Source organism: Malus sylvestris, chromosome 13 (genome assembly GCF_916048215.2).
Source record: "Malus sylvestris chromosome 13, drMalSylv7.2, whole genome shotgun sequence".
In the NCBI taxonomy this organism is placed as follows: domain Eukaryota; kingdom Viridiplantae; phylum Streptophyta; class Magnoliopsida; order Rosales; family Rosaceae; genus Malus; species Malus sylvestris.
This window is the reverse complement of record NC_062272.1, coordinates 64550-88917: the sequence shown is the minus strand read 5'-3', so window position 1 is coordinate 88917 and position 24368 is coordinate 64550. Positions and strand designations below refer to the sequence as shown.

Genomic DNA, 24368 nt, shown 5'->3' with positions numbered 1-24368 from the left:
TTGTTGACTATTGACCATTTGACCGGCTGTGGGGATTTGACTGAGTTTTCCAAATTCTATTAAGGGTAATGATATGTGACAACTGGGGAGCGGAGAGACCGACTCGGGAGGAAGGGGCGGGCGGAGACGGATTAGATGGGTCAAGTTCAAAGCGAGGCAGCAACAGCGGATCGCCACTCTGGTTCTGGTGTCTCCTCCTCATCCTCCTCCTCTCCTTCCGCTTCCACAGACTCTCTTATTGCCGGTGGGTACCTTTCTTTCTTTCGCTACAGTCTCTCCTCTCCGCTGCCCTATCTATATAATTTGTGTGTATTAATTTCTTATTGGGTATTTGTGATTTATTTACGGCGTTGTTTGGGTGTTTGTGAATTTCTTCCCGGAACTTGTTAGAATTGATTTATTATTGGAATAATCTGAATATGTATTTTTGCTGCAGAATTATTAAGTCCTATCCTTGAGTATATACCTATAAATTAATTATATACACACTAGACTAGTAAATTTGTTTGGCTACAATAATACGTTGATTGTAAATTGTTTACTTTGCCAATTGCCACCACTAAAACCACATTCTTCTTCTTATTGTTATTATCAGCCCTTTGCATGATTAATTAGTGATCAAAACAAAAAGATGTGGATCTGTCTTTCATCGAAGATAAATTAATTTTTGCATGTTTAATTAGTGAGTAACCGATCCCCGTACCGAGTTTTGGGGTTTTTTTTCGGTTTCGGTTATTAAAATTTTTGGGGACTTCTGGTTTTTTAAGGTAGTCGATTCGGGAGTTTCAGGTCGGTTTCGGGATTTCAGTACAAAGATCCCAGCCCTAGCAACTGATTTCAGACAGACGCTTCACAAGTGTTTCTAGACTCTAGACAAATTTTTCTTTAATTTGCTCCACAACACTCTCCTGTATACTAATAATACAGACCGCCATGTTATTGGTTGGGACGGGTGTCTTGAGCTACATCATACATTAATAGTAATACTGGGGCCTTAGTTTCTGGAACTTTGTTTCTTTTCATCATCTACTACTTAACAAAGTATGTAATACTTGACATTCCTTCCTGCCATGTTGTGCATTTACAGAAGCTGCAGCATATGGCAATGACGGAAATGAGGTTGGTTTCAAAGACCCCAAACTTGTTTCTCTTAAAAGGGATATGCAGGGTGGGGTGTATCTTTTATTGCACATTTTTTTCAAAAGGGCATACGTTTAGTATTTGCTTTTCGCTTACGAATGATTGGCCATCCAACTAGTCCAACTATGCACTTTGCAGTCTCTTGATGCCAAGGCTCACAAGGCACTGGAATGCCCCTGCATAGCCGGCTTACGCAGTGGGCCCTGCGGACTTCAGTTTTCAGAGGCTTTTCTCTGTTATCTTAAGAGCACAGTGGAAGAAAAGGTAATCTCAACTCTGACCCCTGTGCTTTAAAATTGGGTTGGGTACCAGTGATAGGATATGCATCTGCCTGTGGACCTGGATTTTTAGTAACCCATAAATGGAAGATACGTCCATCTAGTCACCAAAGAGACTGGAGAGACCTGGTGAAAATTTTGAGCAAAACGCATTTTTCAATTTTCGTTCTCTCATTTGTTCCCTTCCTCCAAATGAAAAATTCTTGAAAATTGATCTTTACCAATTCTGATTATGATTGTAAAATAGATGCTATTTACTTGGTCAGTTATCATGTTGATCTGTTTCTACGTTCTGGTAAGTGGTAACCGTAACCTAGCCTAGCGGATGTGGAGTAGTGTTTCGTTTACCATCTATTTGTACCATTATTTGTATCATCTCTCTAATAGAGGTAGGGTCCACCAACACATGTCTCATCTCTATTAGAAAAAATGATACAAATAGATGGTAAGAATAAGGTTTTTGTTATGTAACACTACAAGTTGGAAATTCATAAAGCTCACTATCATTAGGTGGCTGGTCTGTTTCAGGTCAGTGTAAATATGCTAGTAGTTAACATGAGGTTTTCTTGTTTGTCCTTTTTATATTTACAGGGATCAGACTGTGTGCATCCATTTGTAGTTCTGCAGAATTGTATTAAAGCTAATCCTGATGCCTTTTCTCAAGACAATTTAGAAGAAGATAAAATTAAGAAAGATGACGACTACAAAATCTACCCCCCGACATGGTCCAGAGAATCTCAAAGTCCAAAGTCCAAGCTTTAGGAGAAACCTCTTACACCTCTCTTATTATTTTACTTTTCTTATAACAAACAGTGACCATTGACTTTGTTTAAAGTTGGCCTTTCATTGAAGATGCCCAAGCAATTTGAGTTGGTCTTATTAGAAAGATGGTTAAACATTATTCCACTTCCACACATAATTCAGCTAAAGAAAGGTTTAGATTCTTTGAGGCTTTTTGTTTGGTTATATAAATTTGGATGAAATAGAATGAGAAAAAAAACAGAGGGATTTGAATTGGGGGTTTTGAGTATAAATTGGTTAATTCCATTTTAAAATATTAGTAATTGAAGTCAATACAATTTATGCATAATTTAACCAATCAAATCGGTTAAGTTGTAAGGGTCACAAAATATTTCTTTTGTTTTTCATATTTTGTTTTCGTGTACAAAATGACATTTGATATTTGATCAAGTGAAAGGTCCAAATGTAAGGTTAGTGCAAAGATTGCTTAGTCTCTTTTCAACACACTACATGTGTGTAAATATATTTAAAAAAAAAAAAATTGAAAATAGAGAATTAGAAGAGAAATATGAGAGAGAGAAAGAGGGAGAGAAAATATGCAAATTTGGTTCCAACATGGGGTTTATTTATTGGCTTGTTATATTAACATCTCACGTATTGTTGAATACACTTTATATATTTAATATACCTTACATTTGCTTTTTCAACTAAATTTTTTCTTTATACACCTCCACATACTTTTCCATAATAATCTCACACCCCACACTCTCAACATACACCTTACCATTCTATATACACACCCCATATTTTCTCCATACACCCCCCGGTACTCTTCACAATGATTTTTTTTTTCTCTGTGCTATGTACAGTTGTTACAGAATCATTCAAGTCATACCAGGATTTTCTTATTGCTATAGAGGATCAAATAGAGGAAAGTAGAAGCTGCATGTTTGGGTAACCATACAAAAGTGAAACGGCAGAAGTTTCTTTGCAAAAGAAGGCGATGACTGTAATCTGAGACCAATGAAGTTTAAACTTCACCACTTATGACGGTACATTTTGAACAAGGGGAAGCTTCCGAAACGTCGATTTCATGTTCTACTCATCAAAAATAATTTTTCTCAATCAATGGGTTTGTAGTTTCATTGGTTAGGCTTTTTGTTCTACAATGGAAAGTGAGAGTGGTTTATAGAGTTGAAGAAGATAAATAATATTGTGATATACATGTTAAAAGTCATTTGGGGAGCATTTAGTAATTTTTAATTTTTTTTAAAACCTTATAAGGTCAAAACTATCAATGCATATTAGGGTATATAAGTTATTTAATATTAAATTTTAATTTGTAGTGTATTCAACATTATGTGGGGTGCTAATAAAAAAAACCTTATTTATTTTTTAAATTAGAGATACTATGATGACATGCGGGTGAGGTTTGAAGAAAAAAAAGAGGAAATTAATATCCCCTACAAATTTTCTATATCATTAAACATTTGTGCCTTTTTAAGATTTCATTAAAGCGCTTTGCCTACAAATTTTTTTTTTTTCAAATAGTTGTGATCCAACATAACAAGTTCTGTGTAATTTTTTCAATTTTTTTGTGAAACTATTTTTCTTTGATGTTTTTTTAACATATAGTTGTTGACTAACTACTATTATGTACAATACATTATGCATATAGGCTATAACCAAAATGGTTAATGAGATTTGCATAACTCCTCACTTTGGTCCTTGAGATTTGAAATCAACATAAGTGGTTCATGAGATTGTCCATCATCAATCATTTTTGTCCTTCCGTGAATAGTTATGTTAAATAAAGATTAAAATGATAAAACTACCCTCAATTTTGATAAACAGTAGGCCAAAATGATTGGACAAAAAATGAGGGTATTTTTGTCATCTTATTCTTATTTGATGGATATTTTTCACGGAATGACCAAAATGATTGATGGTGGACAAACTCAGGGACCAATTCTATCGATTTCAAATCTCAAAGACCAAAACGAGAAGTTATGCAAATCTCAGTGACCATTTTGAATAAAAAGCCTATTATCGGTGGGTACGTTTAAATTTGTAAAAATCATTGATTGGTACATTTATTTACAATTTTGGTACGTTTGACAACATATTGTTGATATTGGTACACTATATTTCATTTAGGGACGTTAGATTTCATACACATTGTTTATTGGTACCTTTATGTTTTTTTTAGTCCTATTTTCTCTTAATATACTAAAAGAAAAACTTATTAGGTATGTTTAATTTCGTGAGATTTAAAAATATTTTAAACCGTTGAGAAAAAATAATATTTTAAATCGTAGATAATCATTGCTATATTATAGGGATTATTGTGAAAATAAACTGAATCTAACCATGTTTTTTTTATATACAATTATCTATAAAGGGAGAGAAGGTAATCAAACGGCTAGATTATAGGAAATTTGCTATGGTGTGTGTTTTTTTTTTTGTGTGAGATTTTGGGTAGGTACATGAAATAATTAATTCTAATACATAAAATTATAAAATAATTTTTTTTAATCAAATTTCTAAAAGGCATAGATGTTTAGTCCAAAAAATTCAAAAGTGAGGCGCTGGTATCAAAAGATTCAAAAGAAAAAAAAAACAAACAAACAAAATTTGGTTTGTGCGAAATTATACTACTACCCACGATTTTTATTTTGTGATAGAAGACCAAATTGTCTTCTCATTCTCTTTTCGTTGATAAAAAGAGTTTTGTTATAAGTAATTTAGATTAGCTTAGTAAGTGGAACTGACTTGAATTGATTTGAATTGATTTTATTGACCTTAATTGAAGAGTTTTGTGCATTTAATTGAGATTTTGGGAGGTTTTAGTTGTGTGTATGAAAAATGTACATATATTCAATTGAGATATTTTATAGAAGTCCACAAAAATTCGAATGCACTCAACTAGAATTTTAAAGAAATTTATACAAAATCCATGTATATTCAATCTAAAGAATTTTAGAAAAGAATAATTTAGTAGATTTGAAGGGAACTGATACAATATTCTAAGTGTATCTCCAATGGACTTTCTAAATGAACTTCTAACATAATTTAGAGAGGATTAAAAAAAAAAAAAAAACAACACCAATAATGTTCCCCATCCACCTCCAAAGATAAAATCAAGAACTAGAATCATTCCTATAGAACTCAAATTTTCATTACATTGCAGGAGTTTGATTCTTACCAAATTAATTAGATTCGAACTCAATTTTTTGGCATAGTACGGAAGACCTATAAATCTTTTACATTTAGTTGGGATTCAAAGTTTCCATGGTGGTTATGTCTTTCATTTGATATAGATGCAAAGGTTTTCCTATATATGAATTTAATAAATTTCTTGGGTATATGTTTGGGTTAGGGGTGGGCACGGGTTAGGTTGGGTCGGTTTTGGGCCAAAATAGAAACCAAACCGACTTAGTCGGTTGGGTCAAAATTGCAAACCAAAACTGACCAAACTAGGTCTAAAACCGATCATGTCACATCCCCGCCCGGGCCCCCACCACATCCCGGGCTCGATTCCATCGTAGCACGATATTGTCCGCTTTGGGCCCCGACCACACCCTCACAATTTTGTTTCTGGGAACTCGCACCAGAACTTCCCAGTGAGTCACCCATCATGGGAATGCTCTTACCCAAACTCGATTAACTTTGGAGTTCCAATGGAACCTGAAGCCAATGAGCTTCCAAAAGATCTCGTGCTAGGTAAAGATGAGAATATACATATAAAGCTTACAATATCCATTTCCCTAGGCGATGTAGGATGTCACAATCCACCCCCCTTAGGGGCTCGACGTCTTCATCAGCACACTTCCGGCTAGAGATTGCCTCTGATACCAAATTGTCACATCCCAGGTTCAACTCTACCGTAGCACAATATTGTCTGCTTTGGGCCCCGACCACACCCTCACGGTTTTGTTTCTGGGAACTCACACAAGAACTTCCCAATGGGTCACCCATCATGGGAATGCTCTCGCGCGAACTCGCTTAACTTCGGAGTTCCGATGAAACCTGAAGCCAGTGAGCTCCCAAAAGATCTCGTGCTAGGTAGAGATGAGAATATACATATAAAGTTTACAGGATCCACTCCCCTGGGCCATGTGGGATGTCACATATCAAGTCGGTTAACCGACAGTGGCGGGTTGGTTTGGGTCGGTTCAGGTTTGTGTGAAGATAAAAATACATAACAAAATTATCTCCAAAAGCTATAAAACGTAACACCAATATGAGTGATTGCTTAAAGAAAAACATAAATGAAGGAGCCCAAGGTAAGCACTAAAGCATCATCTGCTGCGTTCTCCAAATGGTCCCCCTGTTCTTCTCCAAATGGACTCTTAAACTAATTAGGTTTTGTTTTCATGTGGTGGAAAGACGGTAACTCGTAAATAATGAACATTTATTAATTATGGTTAAAAAAATAAAACAAAATATATGCGGGTCGGTTCGATTAACCGTACCCTAAGAATTTTGAGAACCGATTGTCAAACCTATTAAAGTCGATGCGGTTCGATTTAACCATCGAAAAAAAAAAAAACCAAACCAAACCAAATTGTCGATGTTGTTCGGGCGGTTGACTTAGTTTTTTATTTTAAATGCCCAGCCCTAGTTTGGGTGATGGAACTTTTAGATTTCAACATTTAGGCAAAATAAAGAAGAAATGAATCACAAAAAGTTATATAGGAAGAATTAGAAAATACATCACATGAGCATTATAGATGTATATAAGAGAACTTGTAAATGTTTCCTTCCAAGTAGTCATTTGCAATTTGTCTCGCATGCCTTTTGCAATGCTCATGTGATACATTTCTAATCCCTCTAATCTATTTTCTTTGAGAAATTAGAAAAAAAAAATCAAAATTTATACTTTATAAAATTAGTTACTTTTTAAGTTTATAATAATTATTACCAAATGTTGATATACTTAATGCATCAATTTTTTTCTTTCTATCGTTTATAAAAAATAAATGCATCAAATTTCATTCCTTGAAATCCTTAGATGTCCCCTCCTTTTATTTATTTTATTTGAACTACGGGAGTGTAGTCCGGTATTGTTTATCATATCGCCAAAAAATGAATTCATAAAAAGTAGGAGATCAATTTTTTTAAACCAAATTACAAATTAAATTATGTGTCACTAATAAGAAACAAGCATATTAATTGACACTTAATTAATAATCCAATTATTTATAACCACATTATTTAGTTTGCAAATTTGGTAAGAAAGTTCCAATCCTTTACTCCTTTTTCACTCGACCAAGCTTTTGAAATTATTTACGTAGTATTTTGTTCAACTTTTTATTGGGTTGTGATTTTTCATTCCAAAACTAAAATAAAAAATCAACTACAAGTGATGAATTGTGCACTCCTTAGCCATCGTTCTAGATTTAAAGAGTAAATTGTAATAATAGTTCCTCAAATTTAATTAAATTAGAGCAATAGTCATTCAATTAAAAATTCATTACAATTGATCCATCAACTCATTAAAACGTGTAGCTATGGTTCTTTTCGTCAATTTTGTCAAAATGAGTTATGTTGGAATGACTATTGCTACAATTGAATTAAAGTTAAGGAACCATTACTCCAATTGAGTTAAAGTTGATGGACAATTTCTCCAATTGGATTAAAATTGAGAGACCATTGTACAATTTTTCTTATTTGATTTTCCATATTTGACCATTGATTTAGCCTCACGTAATGGCACGTGACTCATTTTGACGGAAATTCTAATGGAGTTGACGAAAAAGATCATAGCTGCATATTTTGGTGAGTTGTGGGATCAATAGTAATGAATTTTTAGTTGAATGACCATTACTCCAATTGGGTTAAAATTGAGAAACAATTGCTTCAATTGAGTTAAAATTGAGAAATCATTGCTACAATTTACTTAGATTTAAAACCTTTCTCCCTATTGCAATTTGCAAATTGAAATATTTTGTATAAAAAAAAAAAATCACTCTGTAGAACATAAAGGATTGAAAAATCACTTTAACCACAACTACCACGGGGAAGAGAGACAATTTTCGAAAGAATAAGGTTGCAGGGTAGATTTAAGCCTGTCTCCGTGCGACAAGCGAATTGAGGTGAAGGGACTTTCTCATGGCTTTTGCTTCTGCGACTTGCTTTTCTTCCCAACTGCAACTGCAACGGCTTCCCCGCGGCCTCGCCGCCAACAGTCCCGTATTCGTACTTCCTTCTCCTTCTTCTTCTAATTGTCGTCGTTTCAGACCTCTCAGTCTGACACTCAGAGCAAGCAGATCCTTTTCAGCCGTTGTATCGGCGGCGGCGGTGAAGAGTAATTCGCATTCGAATTCGAATTCCAGTGGAAACAAAACCAGTAAAGCAGCACCAGCGGAAGAAGAGGAAGCAGAAGAAGCAGTGGAAGAGGTGGAAGAGGATCTACCGTGGATTCAGGAGAAGGCCTTGGACGTGGTAGAGTTCACGGGCTCCGTCACACAGGCGATTCCTGGACCCAGAGTGGGCACCAGCTCTCTCCCTTGGATTCTGGCTCTCCCTCTCGCCTATGCCGGTCTCACTTTCGTCATTGCCCTTGTCAAGACCGTCAAAAAGTTTTCTTCCCCTCGACATAAACGCAAGAAGCTGGTCAATTGTCTTCTTCTTCATCTTCTCCTTATTTTCCTGTCAACTGTTTATTGGGGTTTATGAATGATTTTCTAATTGATTGATTGATTAATTGTCTTGTGACAAACAAAACAGGTGAATAAAAATGCTATGCTATGCAAATCAATAGACGAATTGTTTCAGAATGGTGCAGAAGTCAAACCCGATGTCTTGAACCAACTTGTGCAGAAGGTGACATTTCTACAACTAATACATATGCAATTCAGAGGCAGTGTCATAATTTGCCATATCGTGATTACACTTTTGTTAACTGCTGAACCAAGCAAGTGCGTTTGCTGTCTTATTCTTCAAAATTATTTATTCGTTCAATTTGATTCATGGTTTTTCTGGAGGAGCACTTTCGAGTTTCGAGTTCAGCTGTATATCTCTTCTGACATTGATAAAAAATTTATCCACTGAATGAGTACTGTGTCCTTTTATAAATTTTCATTTGTGGTACACTTTGCCATTTTGAGTTTGACAACACACTGCTAATTAATTTCCAGACTGGTTTTGGCATGGAGGAAATTTTGCGAAAGTACATTCGGTATACTTTGAATGAAAAATCATTCAACCCAGATGTGGTTTCCAACTTAATTCAGCTCAGAAAAGCTTCCATGTTCGATGACTCTCAAGTCGCTGAAATTCTGAATGAAATTTCAAGAAGAATTGTACGAGACAAAGGTAAGCTGGCTCATCGAACAACTGCTTTCATAACCCCGTTTGGTCTAATTACATATCGTCGCCTTTTCGATGGGAACATATATAATCTGACGAGGACACATTGTGAAAGTAGATCACTTCCTCCTACCTATGAGATACCAAAGATGGATGCTTTTAGTGCGCTCCAAAAACGCTCTTTCAACTAATACTACTCTATTGATGTTGTTGTTGTCCATCTTATTAGCGTAGTACTGTTTCTTTAATCCATGTGTTTTCAAAATACATTAAACTAATTGGCTGTTTAACCTTATAACAAAACCATACCATGAAAAGTTGGAAAAATTCCTTCCAAAACTTTGCTATCAGTTGCTGACAACGTGTTTTCGGTTTCCAGGCCCAGTTGTAATGGATGTTTCAGGCTACACTGAAAGAGGTTTCAAGAGAAAATTAGCTGTTCAAGCCCTGTTTGGAAAGGTTTTCTATCTGTCAGAGGTAAGGGACTGAACATTCAAAATGATAACTTTGACATACTTTTTGTATGTTTCAGTTTTTCTCACCCGCCTTTTCTCTTTCCTGTATTGTCACTAGAAATCTTACTCGTATAGAGTCACATGAAAGAAATATTGTGGTATTCTTCCAGTTATGGTTTCGTCCAGTCAGACATGGTGGAAAACTACCTTTTGATAAGAAAAAAAAAATATTGCACATATTTGTTGAAGTTTCCAAATAGGGCCTTACCAGTTTTCCTACCTTGGAGAAACTTTTGTATTCAAAGGATATTTATTCCCCACCTATTCCCCTTTTCATGTTTTGGTTGCATGATTGGCATATTGTGATGAGAGGGCTGTCAAAAAAAAAAAATTATGTCCCCAACTGCTCCTTGGAGTGGTTAAACATGTTTGTCAGAAGCGTGAGGGTTATGGCTGAAACATGTGACGCCACTCCACTGGTTGAATTAAAACTATGAATTGTGTGCACAGAAATGGGTCATTTCGGTATCATAGCCTCAGATTCTGAACTTTTGCTGAAGCATGATGTGAGTTAGTGATTGTCCTGGAAATTTATACACTAAATTTGCCGCGTCAGTATAACTCCAGATTTGTAGAAGAGCATAAAAGTTTTCTGGGAAATCTGCGGATAATCACAAAAGCTCCATTGTTCTTGAGGCATTTTATGATGATACATCATGGTTATTTTGGAAATTCTCTACCTTTAGTTTGGTAGGTTAGTTATTTTCATGGAAAATCAGGGTTTTTGGAGTATAATATGTTAATAATCTTCATGGGAAATTTTTGCAGCTTCCAGAGTTCTGTTCGAGGGATAGCTCCTTAATTGTCAAAGAAATATTTGGTGTTACAGAGTAGGCCTCTATCCCTAATATTCAGCTCTTTGAATTCTTGTAAAAGAATGAGGGAAAACGAAATGTCCATGCCATTGTGATCCGAACAAAACTTTAAGATTTCTGTTTTCGGCGCTCATGACTAATGTTTTTCCTTCTTATATTCTCTTGTTCCCAGTGAAGATGCAGATAAATTACGGATACATACGCTTTCTGAAGCAGTGGACATAGATTCGTTAGAAAAGATGGTTGATGGTTCAGATTCAGATGATTCTGGCCGGGGCTCTCCTTGATTCACATGCACCACATCCATTTTGTTTGGCACGGAAAAGTAAAGTTGTGAAGGAGGAGGGAGGGCTTGTTAGTACCTCAAAGGCGCGCCTTATAGACGTATTCTCATTTGTTTCATGATCATGTGGAAATTTTTTGGTTGCAGTACAGCATGAGTTCAAATTTTGTCAAAGTTTTGTTTAAACTTCACTTTTAAATATGACACTAGTTGGATTTATGTACTGAGAAATTACTGATATATGTGGAGATGGAGTAATATGAGGTGGCGATGTACAAGTTGCTTGGGCACACATCATCGACCTGCAGTCCAACTTCGTGGAGTTGACTGTAATCTCTACCGTCCATAATGACTGTAATCTCTACCGTTCGAAGGTATTCGATCTGTGAAAGACAAAAAAAAAGCCATGCAATACTGGTGAAGCCGAACGCTAAAGCTTCGACGGTGGATATATCCCTTCCCAGCAATGCGTCAAACAAGTTTGAGGGTCCTTTGTGTTAAATAAACTTTCAATAATGGGTTGAATACCTTCGAACTTTCACTTTCTATTCTTTACGGTTACATTTCAAGTTTCGAATCATGGAGTAGCCTATTCATAATCATCATCTTATTTTTACCCACCCACATTACTAGGCCAACTCAGTAACCTCTAATAAGGCGATGCTACATTCAAATATTCGTAATTTTTCTAATTTGTACTTTGCCATGCAGTTGTAATTTTGGTAATTAAATGCTTATAGTTTCTTGACAAAAGAAAGAGGGTCTGTAGTTTACTCGAATTTGCACTTTCGGCTGTTTTTATTGGGTTTATGGTACGGATTTCATACTGTACGTGTATCATCTATATCTATAGAGAAATTGGAGTAATTGTTCTTAAACTGTGGTCCAATTGGAGCTTTGATTTATTTTTTTGAACTTGTTATAATATAGATCAATGATCCCTTGGGCTAACTCTGTTAGATTCTCCATTCTAAATAAAAGGGTTTAAAGGGCAAAAAATGAGTGAAAGTTCCAACAGAGTTAGCAAAAGAGCTATTGCTCCACTTTATAACAAGTTTAGATTGGCTGATCTAGAGATTTTGACATTGTGGAGTCTTAGTATAAATAATCCAAGTGCACGCAATATCTTAATTTTCAGTGTTTTCCTCAAGGCATTAAGTCGAGCTTTTAGTGGGCATGTCATTATCTTTCTAGTTATATCAATTGTTGGAAATATTGGCGATTTGGATGTTACTTCTCTTACAACAAATCCTATAAAATTAATATTAGGATATCACAATTTTCTCACCACAATTTTATTAAATAAAATAACCAAATAAGATAAAATACTTATCTTTTGTAGTTATAGAACGTTCTTCGTCGATCCTTGATTAGACAAGATTTTAGGTTGAAACGTGTAGTCGTTGTCCTTAAGAGTAGACTTTACCCCTCTAAGACAATGTCTTGGTGTACCAGATTATGGTGCCCTACTCTCCAGAATACAACAATCTATGATCTTTGTAAGTGTACACTCGGAATAATTGAATCGAGTGAACAACTCGATTCTTTCTTTTAACATATAAAAGGTGGAAATTATAATAGCATTTGAGATAATATGAGAGATTAGGAGAGGAGAAGATGGTGGGACTGTTTTTAACTAGGTGTGGTTTGTCCGTTGAAGGAAAGAGATGATTACTCCACAAAAAATCACCTTTGCCTCAAAGAGAGGATGATATTATATATAGGACAAATAGGCTATACATGAAGGCCATTTAACAAGGTCTAGAACGTTGGACATTATAGCCACAACGATTATAAATTAGTTAATGCTTCAGTTTTTAGTTTTACTAATAAAAAACTGAAATAAAGACTTCTAAACAAATTGAATAATATTAAAGTTACTAATGAAGAGTTGTATTTTGAAATACCCAATTAAAAATTTCAACAATCCCCCACATATTACAAAATACAAATCGAATCACCAAAAGGAATTTGAGAAACACAAGTTTAAAGAGGACAAGGAAGTACCAAAGGAAAGTGAGAATCCAACACGTCAGTACTGATATCTTTGGACTATGAACAAGCCTTATGACGAGTTAGCCGTAACTCACAGAAATTTGGTGAAAATTAACTTTTCTATTAATCAATATTTCTTTGCGTGAATCATAGGACTAACCATCCACATTGAATCCTCGGAATCGAGCATGTTCAGCGGGTTGGCGCGAATAGGCCATGCGCCCACCTGGGTATTCATAAATGCTCTAGAGAACCTGCCTAAGCTCTCATAGGAAACGGCCCCACTCCCACACTCAAATAGGTGAATCCATCAAATGTACATTGTAGTCAAGCACACCAAGTATATATACGTTATGGTATTCATTAAGAACATAAGTTTAACATCACAAGCTACTGTAGTTGCACTCTCTACACCACATGGATAGACTCTCAATAGAGTTATTGATATAAATTGATAAAGCACGCCCAATCAACAAGTGACTTGTTCTTACCCATATGAACCTACTTCTTGGGGTCTCCATTCACATTGGTTGGGTTACCATCACTCTTGATTGATGTTATAGGCATACGTCTCATCCTCCTCGATGTAATAATCATCACTAGCATTTAGTTTAGTGGATTTGTAAGAGGATTAGCTAGATCCATTTCTGACCTCAAACATATTATGTCAAATGCATATATGCAAAATAAATTTATATTTAACTCAAGCTCTTATAGCTAGGCTATCGCCACACAGACACAGATAAATTTATAGTCTCTTCCACAATTAGTGGGATACCTCAAACCAAACACATTGTTGTCTTCCACAATAGTGGGATATCTCTCAACCAAACACAGGGTCACGTCCATATAAAATGGGATATAACAAAAATGTTGTTAAGCCTCACCAAATATCTTTTTCCAAATGAGTGTCAACTCATGTTCCAATCCAAGGTGCACCTGCATATCTATTTAAGCTGTCTCTCCCAAGCATGACTTCTCAACATAATATGGCATTTGCACGTATAACGTTACCATAAGCTGTTTAAAAAAAAAAAATTACCATTCATTTCTAATTAATATAAACTATATAGTACCTCAAATTATTTAGCATTCAGAATATGCCTTTGGAATGGTCAATGGAACTTTCGGTACACCTGCCCAAATAAAAAACTTAGCATACTCCCACATTTTCAAGTACGTCAAAGTTTATCCAGCATACCGGGCTCTCCTCCAAAAAAAAAAAAAAGGTCGTACCCAGTGCAAAAGGCTCCCACTTTACGCAGGGTCTCTCCTCCAACCCCAACAATTTTCATTGATGTCCTGAATTTCACTTGAACAAACTCATTAGTGATTACATCTAAAAGATGTATGGTAAAGCTCATTTATAATACTAATAATCGTACAAAGCATCTACTTTAATTCCTCCAAGCAAAATTGAAATGGAAAGCCCCCCACAATTTAAAATGCTATAAAATTTACATGTCTATATTGTTTCTTAATTAAATTGTATTGACATTGTGGAAAACAATATAGCAGCCATAAAAACCAATGAGGAAATATGCGAATTAGTCAATTTGAAATGTAACCTGTCTTATTCTCTTAGCCCTATTTGTAGAAAATAAGAAAGAGGGAAGAATCAAATTAATTATGACAAGTGCATATGCATATGCTAAATAAAGGAAAGGGATCCTCTTCGAATTCCTTTCCACCAAATTCACCTAGTTCAGGATTCGAACCGTTGGAATGATCCAACGGCTACATTTATTATTACTTTTAAAGGGGCCTCTTGTTTGTAACCGTTGGATCAAATTTTCAACGACCCGGATCCCGGACTAGGTGAAAAGGGATCCGGAGAGGATGCCTTTCCCTAAATAAATTCATATTTGGCTCAAGCTATCCCTAGGCTATCACTATACAGACTTAGATAAACTTGACATCTTCCGTAAAGGGGGATATACAATGGTCTTTCCCATAAATAATTGAAAAACTCAAACAGGTTTAGGCACTTAATTAGCCTCAACTCTTCAACCTGCATGTCACACATCAGTCATTAATCAAGACTACCTCTTATGTGTTTTGTACCCAGAATATAACTTTCCAATCCCTTGTGCTGAGATATACCCCCACATTTTTCTAGTATGTCACCATCTGCAAAAAAACTTTTCCGTGAAGGGACTCTCCACCCCACAGGTTGAAGATATAAAAATAATAATTTGCAAGTATTCAACAATATCTCATAGATATTATAGCATGCTGGTAAATGTCAAAACACGAATAAAAATTATGAGTAAGCAGTAATGGCCAATTAGCAATGGCACGCCATCATAACTCCTTTAATAATTAAGATACATCTTTGATGATCATTATAAACCGAATACAAATTGAGAGTAAAAACTGAATTAAATATACCATGCTATATCACACGGGTAAAGCTAATGCAAAAGAAGATTATATCATATGCCAATAGTTATAAGAAATTGTCTAAATAAAATTTACTGGAATAGTCGAAGCAGCATAGCAGCCAAAGAGACAAATGAAGGAAGAAGAGGCAATGACATGTTTTATTCTAGTTATATACATATTTCAAATGGGTGTTGTTGACATCAGATCATGACTGCAAGCTAGGATACTCTACGTATCTTTTGGGTTCAGTAGAAAGCTTATAGAATTAATAATGGTTTAGGAACTAATAAGTTGCAAACCCCCACAATTTATATAGTATTCTCAAGGCCAATAGTGGCTTTTGCACCAAGTTTGAAACTAGTACGTATCCAAAGGATATAAAGCCTTCTGTCGTAGCCCGTTTGCCATACTTGCTAATAATATTATTGTTAGTGAATTGGTAAGGAATTGAAATCATATCCGTTATATATGAACACTATAACGTATAATTGCCACACATGAAGTGTTAGTAAATTAATATTATTATGCAAAACTTGCTCCTATGACCACCCCACAAATTTAGGAAAGTCTCAAATAAATACAGGAATAATCACATACCTTAAAGTAGATAGTCATATTGCAAAAATGTGAATTTCTACAAACCTTTCATCATGATTGGATTTGATTGACTTTCGAAAACTAGTCTAGGGCTAGTTTAGTATTGCTGTGCTTTAAAAAAAAAAATTTTGTTGTGCTGTGAGAATAATCAGTTGTGAAATAAAACAGCAGAGTGTTTGGAAAACTTTTTTGTAAAAGTGCTTTTGGAAAGAAAAAAAAAGCAGTATTATAATGTTTGGTAAACTTTTATGTAAAATAGCTATGACTATGTGAAATGACCAAAAAGGGTAAAATACTATATGTGCCATTAATTTAATTTTCTTAACAAATAAAGGTGAATTACAAAATATACGTTATTTTTAAAAGCAAAATATTTAAACTTTATCTTAAATATTAATTAGTATGACAAACTACTTCAATTGAAATATTTTAGACTAAATTGCTAGGATTCATTAGTACAATATTGTTAATATACCTGAAAATAGTCTAATTAGATGCATTCATCAAACTTACCGCTATTCTATTTCCTAATGGCACGGCCCATAGAAGTTGTGAGTTCCAACTTTGTTCATTGTACAACTAGGTTAACGGGTTCTTTCACAGTTGCTCTCTAAACCACTTCAAATATAGAATAATGAGATTTATCCAATACAATTTGAATTAGGAAATCCAACTAAATGCCTCATGTTAACGCACATGTCTAAATGCAGTCTAAAAGAATTCAACAGAGAGAAGGAACTGGAAGTGCTTTCAACTACTAGTACTACATATGCAATATCATAAAATCAGGTCACTCTATACAAAACCATTCTACAGAATACACGACTACTTCACAACGACCTAAAAGCATGTTGAAATAGCTAAAGCTGAAATGTCATTTTAGAAACTTTTCACATCCCGAAATCATCCAATCACTCTTCAAACTCAGTGATGTCCATCACATCAGCCGTGACATTCTGATTCTGCGTTTTACGCAATTCATCAATATCAGCGGCTAACAGTGGATCATCCTTCACTTTATTTGACTTCAATTTCGCAGGGCAAGCTGATAGGAGGAAAAAGGAAAAGGGTTTAGCAATCTCACCAAAGTATAAGTCCAACCGATGTAGGGGAACAAAAAATAAATATACCTGCAACAGGGCATCGTGTGTTGTTTTCTCGTAAGTAATGCATGATATGCCCTTTAACATTAGGGGAAAAATACACCAAGAAAAAACTTTAGTATTAGAAAGGTCTACAACAGTGTAGTGTGAGCTAAAGTAAATATACGAAGGGACTGGAAACGCCTAAACACACATAAATACTCAATGCTAGAAGTCTTATGCCACACCAACATTCAGCAAAGACCGTAAATTCATATTTTCCCAACAAAGAAAAAGATAAATGTCAGAAGTAACTGATACAACACCTGCGTACTGGATGCTCCAGTTCAATGACAGGTCTTGGGGCCAGAAATATTAGAAATAACTTCTCATAAATTTTAGAGAGTGAATTTTCCTTGTACATTGGATAATGGCTTTCATCTACCTGCAATAGTATACAAGGAATGCATACTATGGTCAACTGTGGTTTGCTTACTAGATGTATCCTATTGGCGTCTCACAGAGAGGGATGAATTTATAGTCCTGGCTACTGATGGGGTGCGTAGCCAGCTAATTTATGCTACTTACAAAAGATATATATAACATTTCCTTTCCTTTTCCCCCTCTTATTCCTCGTGCTCTTGGAATCTAAGATTAAAACTTTCTTGGCAGATTTGGGATGTCCTCTCTAACAAAGAAGTGGTAGATTTATAACAACAGCCCGAGCACGTTCTTCTGCAGCTCGAGCACTGGTAGAGACAGCAGTTCGAGCGTGGAGACAGAAGTACCCAACTTCCAATGTAGATGACTGTGCTGTAGTTTGTCTATTCCTTGACTTAACATATGTCAAACACATTGGACAGGGAGCAGTTTAATACATTGACAACAGAGCAAACATCTTTAGATACTTGAGGTAAAACATTTGCATGACAATACTGCTATGGTGCTACCCAAATCGAGCAGTGTAATATATTTATCTAACTCTAAAGGATTATCATGGATCTTTACACATATAAACAACTATAGAGGTGCCCCTCTAATAGAATATATTTGGCTTAAACCGATATGCAGAGAAACCTTCTAAAGGTTGTTGTTTGATCTAGAACAAATCCAGAGGTATGCCCCCCATGCTCCTGCTCCTGCGCCATCCATACGTATATTCAAATCATAGTTTTCATTTATTTTGGTGTGCAGTTTTTGTGTTTTCTTTAGGATTAAGGCCTTACTTTTTCTCATGTTATTAATTTCTTATCTCTTTCAATTCCTAAGAGTCTCATTCAAAAATACATGGATATACCACCATGTCCGAAAAAAAAAAAATCCAAATTTCGCCAATCTACGAGAAGCCTTCCCGTAATCACAATACCAACTACATTGCTACATATATCTCACATTTTTTCCATAGTTTGCATACACAACAGAAGAAGAACAAAACCACCTTAAGTTAACCACAATCGAAACAATATGAACAACAATTGATCATAACAGAGATATAAAAAGATTACTATGAACAACCAATTTTGCACATGAAGGCGCTTAAGATTAGGCACTTGTTCGAGTAGCCTAACCTTAACCCAATAAGGATAGGATAGATGGATCATATGCACAAAATCAACCCGAAAAGAGAAATTATAGTAGACAACATATACACTAAGCTTAAATAATTAAAAACCTGCATCCACCAATAAGCAGAGCAGAGTTCACAGATCAGTAGCAGGACAAATCAGAAGTAGAGCAGAGCTTCATCCTTTCTTATATACCTAAACCCTAAGATAAATCAGAAGCAGACCTTCCACAAACCCTAATTTTTTCCCCAATTAATTTTTTTCCCAATTAATTTTTTCCACAAACCATATCACCTTCCCCAATTAATTTGTTCCCGACCCTCCATCCCCAATCTTTTTCCCCCACCCCTCTTTCACTCTCACTCTCCCATCCCCAAATTTAAAAATCCAAACAAATGAATAACAAAATTTTAGACAAGAGAAGCTTACCAGAGGAAGGACGCCGAGCCGGAGAACGTGACCTGGAGAACGAGAGAGATCGCTGGGAGAACAAGAGAGATCGCCAGGAATGAAGTTTTCTGGTTTGGGTGCGAGAGGCATGCTGATACGAGAGGCGTGTTCTGAAAGTGTGAGGAAAGGATGAGGCAATTTTGCGTTATTGAAAAATTCATTAAATATTACTGTTCACCCGTGTTTTTGAACATAAGCTGGTTTTTGGAAGCTGTTATTTCCAGCTTTAAGTTTTGGGCTTATTTTCATTCACAACTTTGAAATAAAACTGATTTTGAGAGTTTACCAAACATCAAAAACTCTTCTAACTTTTTTTTATATCCATTTTTTTTTAAATCATCTCAATACCAAACTAGAGCTAAGCTTTTTTGAATATAATAATTCACTTGAAAAATAATATTAATCAACATAATTAATTGGCATAAACTAATTAAAAATTGGTAATCGCCACATTAAAGCTATATAACCAAAATGGAGACAACCCCATAATTTCTAATTATATTTTATTCAATATGAAATTCATAGGTCCATTGAGTTCTCTTGACAAATGTTAAATAATTATCATCGTCTTAATCAAATAAGAAAAACTCTATCAATAAAAAATAACATGCATGTAACCCCACATTTAGGATATTTAACCAAGGTTTTAAATCAAATAGTCATTTTGACATTTTTGTATAAGTCAGTTACACATGTATATACACTACAAGCCAACTACAATTATTTAAAGAAACAGCCAATAAATTAGTAATAGGCAAGCAAAACGTGATGCAATAGAGCATGCAAAACCAGAATATAAAAAAAAACCAAATGAGAGTGAATGTGAAATATCAAAACTACAAACCATAAATACAAAACAACCAAGTTTTGCATTTCTACAATCATGAGCAAATTCAAAATGTGAGTGAAATATTGATAGAAATAACACCACCTGCTAAGACTAGGATACAAATGCTTGACTTTAATTTCATAAACCTGTAATAAAATTCTTGTGGCCATACCAATTTTCAATATACAGAGTTACTGGTTAATTTCACTTAATTCACAACTTAATGTCAATAAAATGAGATAATACAAATATGTTATTGTTATACATTAGATCCTGCTTAACGAAACTTAAATGGATATACAGAGTTACTGGTTAGTTTCAATTGCCGCCGATGTGTGGATCTCCACGTGTGAATCACGAGTCAACTTCTGAGTTTCAATTACCGATGTATGGATCTCTACTGTGTAAACCATTAAATGAGATTACACACGAGGGGAAATGTTAAAGTCCTTAGAGCAATTCCACCGGAGTGGAATTTGCCCAGGACCCAGGAGAAAAATAGGGCCAGCACCCTGTCAACCAAGTCCACCCCTCAATTTGACTGGTACCCAGCCCGAGCTGGGCAAGAGCCCAGCCCAAAACAGACTGAGCAAGAAGCTGGGCAGTTTGCCTGGCGCGTGCGCTTCACGCAGGCGCTGCCGCGAGTAGCCGACAGGGCTGTCAGCCCACTTGTGCTCCGGATCCCATCAGCGACGTGGCATTCTTATATCCGTTGGATTTCCAACGGCTAGTTTTTCTAGACCGTTGGATTTCCAACGGTAAAAAAAATTTAAATTTTACTTTTAAAATATACCGTCCGATCACAGATCAACGGTCCACGTTAATTAACTAATTAAAATTTATTAAAACATACAGAAAAAATATTAAAAAATACATAAAATTAAAAAAAAAATTATTTATTTTTTCTATAAATACCTAACTCTCATCTTCCACCTTACACCACATTTCAATATTTTCTACACTTTCTACCAAAGCTTTCATATACTTTTTGTGTGAAAAAAAATACCAAAAAACTTGTGGTTGAAGAATAAAGTGTATTTGATGAGTTTATGTAATTTCATTTTAGTGTGTTTTTTTTTTAGTTTATTTGATGAGTATGTAATTTTATTTTAGTGTGTTTTTTTTTTTAAGTTTATTTGAAATTTTATCTGAAATTGGTTAAAAATCTTATCCGAAATAAACTTAAAAAAAAAAACACACCAAATAAATGTGCTGGGTACCAGCGCATTTTTTTAGGGGTGGAGATGCCTTGGCCTATTACTGTTCACTCCAGTCTATTACTGTTCATTTGAGTGGATAAATGCGCTGGTGCTGGCGCAAAGTCCTTAAGGGTGGACTTGCTCTTACATGAGGAGGAGTGTTAAAGTCATTTTGTGGTAATACCTCACGCCTAACAAATTGGACAAATTGGACATGTGGTAAAATTGATGAGAGTATCGGTGTTGGAGTGGGGTTCCTCTTGTAATCTTGCTCCCCCTTGTAATTTCCGTCATTTGTGCTGAAATATTTTTTAGATCGACGGGGAAACTCTCCCTCCTCCTGGATTGCAAGAGCAATGCACTGGAGCGCGCCTTCAGGTATGACAAGCTCTCCCTCCTCTTCCACACCTGGACCTTGTATTTGCAGTTGCAGAGTGGTAAGTCCAAACTCCTAAGCTCCTGGACTGGATTAGATTGGTGGGTTGTAGAAATCTAGGTATTCTAGACAGGAAATTGAGGAGGAATCGAAGACGACGATGATGATTCAGCTGCAATCCCAAGTTTCATCATCATTTTGGCCAATCAGCCCAATCCCGATTGAGGCTCCGAAAGGCCGGATGTCTGCCTTGAATGTGCGATCAGGAGGACGACGACGAGGAATACGATGTGAAGCGGTGGCGGCGGGAACGGGAACGGGAATGGGGCCTTACACGGGGAGAGACCCAAATGTGAAGAAGGCGGAATGGCTAAGGCAGAAAGCCCCCCAGGGACACAAATACGAGGAGGTCAAGGAGTCCTTGTCCCGTCTGAATCTCAAGACGGTGTGCGAGGAGGCCCAGTGCCCTAACATCGGCGAGTGTTGGAATGGAGGTGGCGATGGCATTTCCACTGCCACCATCATGCTCCTCGGCGACACCTGCACCCGCGGCTGTCGCTTCTGTGCCGTCAAGACCAGCAGGACCCCTCCACCTCCAGATCCCATGGAGCCTCTTCACACTGCCACCGCCGTTGCCAGCTGGGGCGTCGATTATATTGTTTTAACCAGTGTCGACCGCGATGACCTGGCCGACGGTGGAAGCGGACATTTTGCTCGCACCGTCCAAACCCTCAAGGTTGGTTGGTTGCTAACTAATCAGCTTGCTTGCTTCAATTTCACTACTTTGATTGATTGAATGCATTATATCATGTCTGATGACCTAGCTTTTAACATAACATAAAGACTCTCAGACGAGCATATAGAGCATTGCAAAATCGACAACTTCTTTCTTACATAATAATAATATTAATAATAATAATTTCTTACATTCATCAATACAATACAACAATACAATGTTTTACACACTCACTTGACTCTGCAGACTCTCAAGCCTGACATCATGGTTGAGTGTTTAACTTCAGACTTTCGCGGTGACTTGACGGCTGTACACACTCTGCTTTACTCTGGACTTGATGTTTTTGCACACAACATTGAGACTGTCAAACGCCTCCAGCGAATTGTCAGAGACCCTCGCGCTGGGTAAGCTAGCTGCACTCCCGATCCAAAGTCTTTCGGTTATGTATTTCGTACAGAAGTGCATAAGTGGTCCGACCCAGATGATTGCACCATATGACGTGCATCAGTTTTTGTACAAACATATTTTTTAAATCATTTACATGCATACCATATTTCTCTCATAAAATCATGTTTGGAAATATGGCCTTGACACATATGTGCTATGCATGCTCCAAGTTTAACATAACATTCAACGATACAATATCCACCTAGGATTAAACTTTCATGTACTTCAGGTAACAGTATCATAACAAAAGGTAAGTCACACAAATGATAGCTAAAAAGGACCATAACAATACTTGTCCAGGCTTTGTATGTATTTGTCGTATACTAGGAACTGAAGTCAATGGGCTGAAGAAGTTTGTTTAATGTGGTAATGCAGGTATGAGCAAAGCTTATCTGTTCTAAGACATGCAAAACAAAGCAAGAAGGGGATGATAACAAAAACTTCTATAATGTTGGGCCTGGGAGAAACAGACGATGAGCTGAAGGAAGCCATGGCTGATTTAAGGGCTATAGATGTTGATATATTGACACTTGGACAATATTTACAGGTTGGTTAAAGATGCATAGCTTTCATGTATTTAGCTTTGATTACTTTCATGCAAATACATTGGAACTTACAGACCGTAAGGCTGGTGTCGTTTTGTTTGAGTGTCCAAGGTTGGACTTGGATTTTTGACAGTCTAATTCTTGTTGTATGCTTGAAGAATGGCTGTAATCTGGCCCATGGTAGTTTTTATTTTCCATAAGCAATCCTCTTTTACTGTTTCTGAGGCAATCATGAAATGAGACTAAGTTATATCCCAGTAGAATTTTGTGATAAAGATTATGATTTTAAGTTGCTTAAAATTGTTGCAGCCAACTCCATTACATTTGGCTGTCAAAGAATATGTTGCCCCTGAGAAATTCGTTTTATGGAAGGAATATGGGGAGTCTATTGGATTTCGTTATGTAGCCAGTGGGCCCTTGGTAAGATGTTCATTAACGTCAGTTTTATAGATGTTGTGGATTATCTTTCTTTGCTATTCTTGTTTGAATGCAGTTACCTAGTTTACCATTCTTGGTGAAAAAATCTTTGCATCTATTAATTTTTCAGGTCCGGTCCTCGTATAGGGCAGGGGAACTGTTTGTTAAAACAATGATCAGAGAAATGGCTAACAGCTCTATTGGCGTACCTCAGGAACTTATGGACTTCAATACGGATGGCTACCAAAACGACAATAAGTTGGTGGCTGCATGAACAGCTAAAAATGGGGAAAAGTTATGATTGCAATGAGCGGATGGCCATACATTTTTAGAGGGTCTGAATTTCCTAGGTCTGCTATATATATACAAATTTTGGTATTTTGGTTCAATTGAGAATGTTGATGTGCCACAATCATTTGTTTGTTAAACGTAGTGGGAGATAATAACACATGTTGGAGTCGGAATCAAGATTTTCCCATATTTCTGTTAACATTTCAATTCAAATTAGGAGAGGAAAGAGAGGACGATGACGATGGTAGCTGCTGTGGTGAACATTTGCTTGCAGTTGCAGTTGCAGTTGCTTTTGCTTAGTATTCAATTGAGATTTTAAGGGATTTTTATTCTTTTAATGAATATTGGGGTATTCAATCAGGAATTTA

The 24368-nt window shown here is 36.0% G+C and overlaps 4 protein-coding genes across 6 annotated transcripts; 3 read left to right on the top strand and 1 right to left on the bottom strand.

Annotated features, from left to right (window-relative positions):
- Positions 1–69: 69 nt before the first annotated feature.
- Positions 70–3396, top strand: LOC126597221 (mitochondrial intermembrane space import and assembly protein 40 homolog). Of its 2 annotated transcripts, none has more exons than XM_050264001.1 (4): positions 70–244; positions 1088–1119; positions 1279–1404; positions 3029–3396. In XM_050264001.1, the coding sequence occupies exons 1-4, from the start codon at positions 136–138 to the stop codon at positions 3074–3076; spliced, it is 315 nt and encodes a 104-aa protein (XP_050119958.1). In that variant the 5' UTR covers positions 70–135; the 3' UTR covers positions 3077–3396. The 2 variants fall into 2 exon arrangements, with proteins under 2 accessions (XP_050119958.1, XP_050119957.1); XM_050264000.1 differs by lacking the exon at positions 3029–3396 and adding an exon at positions 2010–2319 and having other exon boundaries at positions 75–244.
- Positions 3397–8167: 4771 nt separating this feature from the next.
- On the top strand, positions 8168–11364 carry LOC126597224 (uncharacterized). The gene is made up of 6 exons (XM_050264003.1): positions 8168–8777; positions 8892–8987; positions 9302–9479; positions 9853–9950; positions 10757–10818; positions 10976–11364. Exons 1-6 carry the CDS (start codon positions 8274–8276, stop codon positions 11088–11090), a joined length of 1053 nt encoding a protein of 350 aa, XP_050119960.1. The 5' UTR covers positions 8168–8273; the 3' UTR covers positions 11091–11364.
- Positions 11365–13743: 2379 nt separating this feature from the next.
- Positions 13744–19328, bottom strand: LOC126597179 (uncharacterized). Of its 2 annotated transcripts, XM_050263951.1 has the most exons (4): positions 19140–19328; positions 17148–17244; positions 15128–15211; positions 13744–14383 (listed from the first exon to the last, which is right to left on the bottom strand). In XM_050263951.1, the coding sequence occupies exons 1-4, from the start codon at positions 19248–19250 to the stop codon at positions 14373–14375; spliced, it is 303 nt and encodes a 100-aa protein (XP_050119908.1). In that variant the 5' UTR covers positions 19251–19328; the 3' UTR covers positions 13744–14372. The 2 variants fall into 2 exon arrangements, with proteins under 2 accessions (XP_050119908.1, XP_050119907.1); XM_050263950.1 differs by lacking the exons at positions 13744–14383; positions 15128–15211 and having other exon boundaries at positions 16667–17244; positions 19140–19322.
- A 2111-nt stretch (positions 19329–21439) lies between these two features.
- Positions 21440–24364, top strand: LOC126596077 (lipoyl synthase, chloroplastic-like). The gene is made up of 5 exons (XM_050262548.1): positions 21440–22300; positions 22547–22704; positions 23123–23294; positions 23602–23712; positions 23840–24364. Exons 1-5 carry the CDS (start codon positions 21725–21727, stop codon positions 23981–23983), a joined length of 1161 nt encoding a protein of 386 aa, XP_050118505.1. The 5' UTR covers positions 21440–21724; the 3' UTR covers positions 23984–24364.
- The last annotated feature ends 4 nt before the right edge of the window (positions 24365–24368 follow it).

Bases quoted from the DNA above. Each gene is read 5' to 3' on its own strand.
- LOC126597221 (XM_050264000.1), top strand. From the start codon at position 136: ATGGGTCAAGTTCAAAGCGAGGCAGCAACAGCGGATCGCCACTCTGGT. The intron at 245-1,087 runs GTGGGTACCTTT...GTGCATTTACAG, and splicing joins CACAGACTCTCTTATTGCCG to AAGCTGCAGCATATGGCAAT. The intron at 1,405-2,009 runs GTAATCTCAACT...TTATATTTACAG, and splicing joins AGAGCACAGTGGAAGAAAAG to GGATCAGACTGTGTGCATCC.
- LOC126597224 (XM_050264003.1), top strand. From the start codon at position 8,274: ATGGCTTTTGCTTCTGCGACTTGCTTTTCTTCCCAACTGCAACTGCAA. The intron at 8,988-9,301 runs GTGACATTTCTA...ATTAATTTCCAG, and splicing joins TGAACCAACTTGTGCAGAAG to ACTGGTTTTGGCATGGAGGA. The intron at 10,819-10,975 runs GTAGGCCTCTAT...TCTTGTTCCCAG, and splicing joins GAAATATTTGGTGTTACAGA to TGAAGATGCAGATAAATTAC.
- LOC126597179 (XM_050263950.1), bottom strand. From the start codon at position 19,250: ATGCCTCTCGCACCCAAACCAGAAAACTTCATTCCTGGCGATCTCTCT. The intron at 17,245-19,139 runs GTAAGCTTCTCT...CTAATGTTAAAG, and splicing joins GGCTCGGCGTCCTTCCTCTG to GGCATATCATGCATTACTTA.
- LOC126596077 (XM_050262548.1), top strand. From the start codon at position 21,725: ATGATGATTCAGCTGCAATCCCAAGTTTCATCATCATTTTGGCCAATC. The intron at 22,705-23,122 runs GTAAGCTAGCTG...GTGGTAATGCAG, and splicing joins GTCAGAGACCCTCGCGCTGG to GTATGAGCAAAGCTTATCTG. The intron at 23,295-23,601 runs GTTGGTTAAAGA...AAATTGTTGCAG, and splicing joins CACTTGGACAATATTTACAG to CCAACTCCATTACATTTGGC.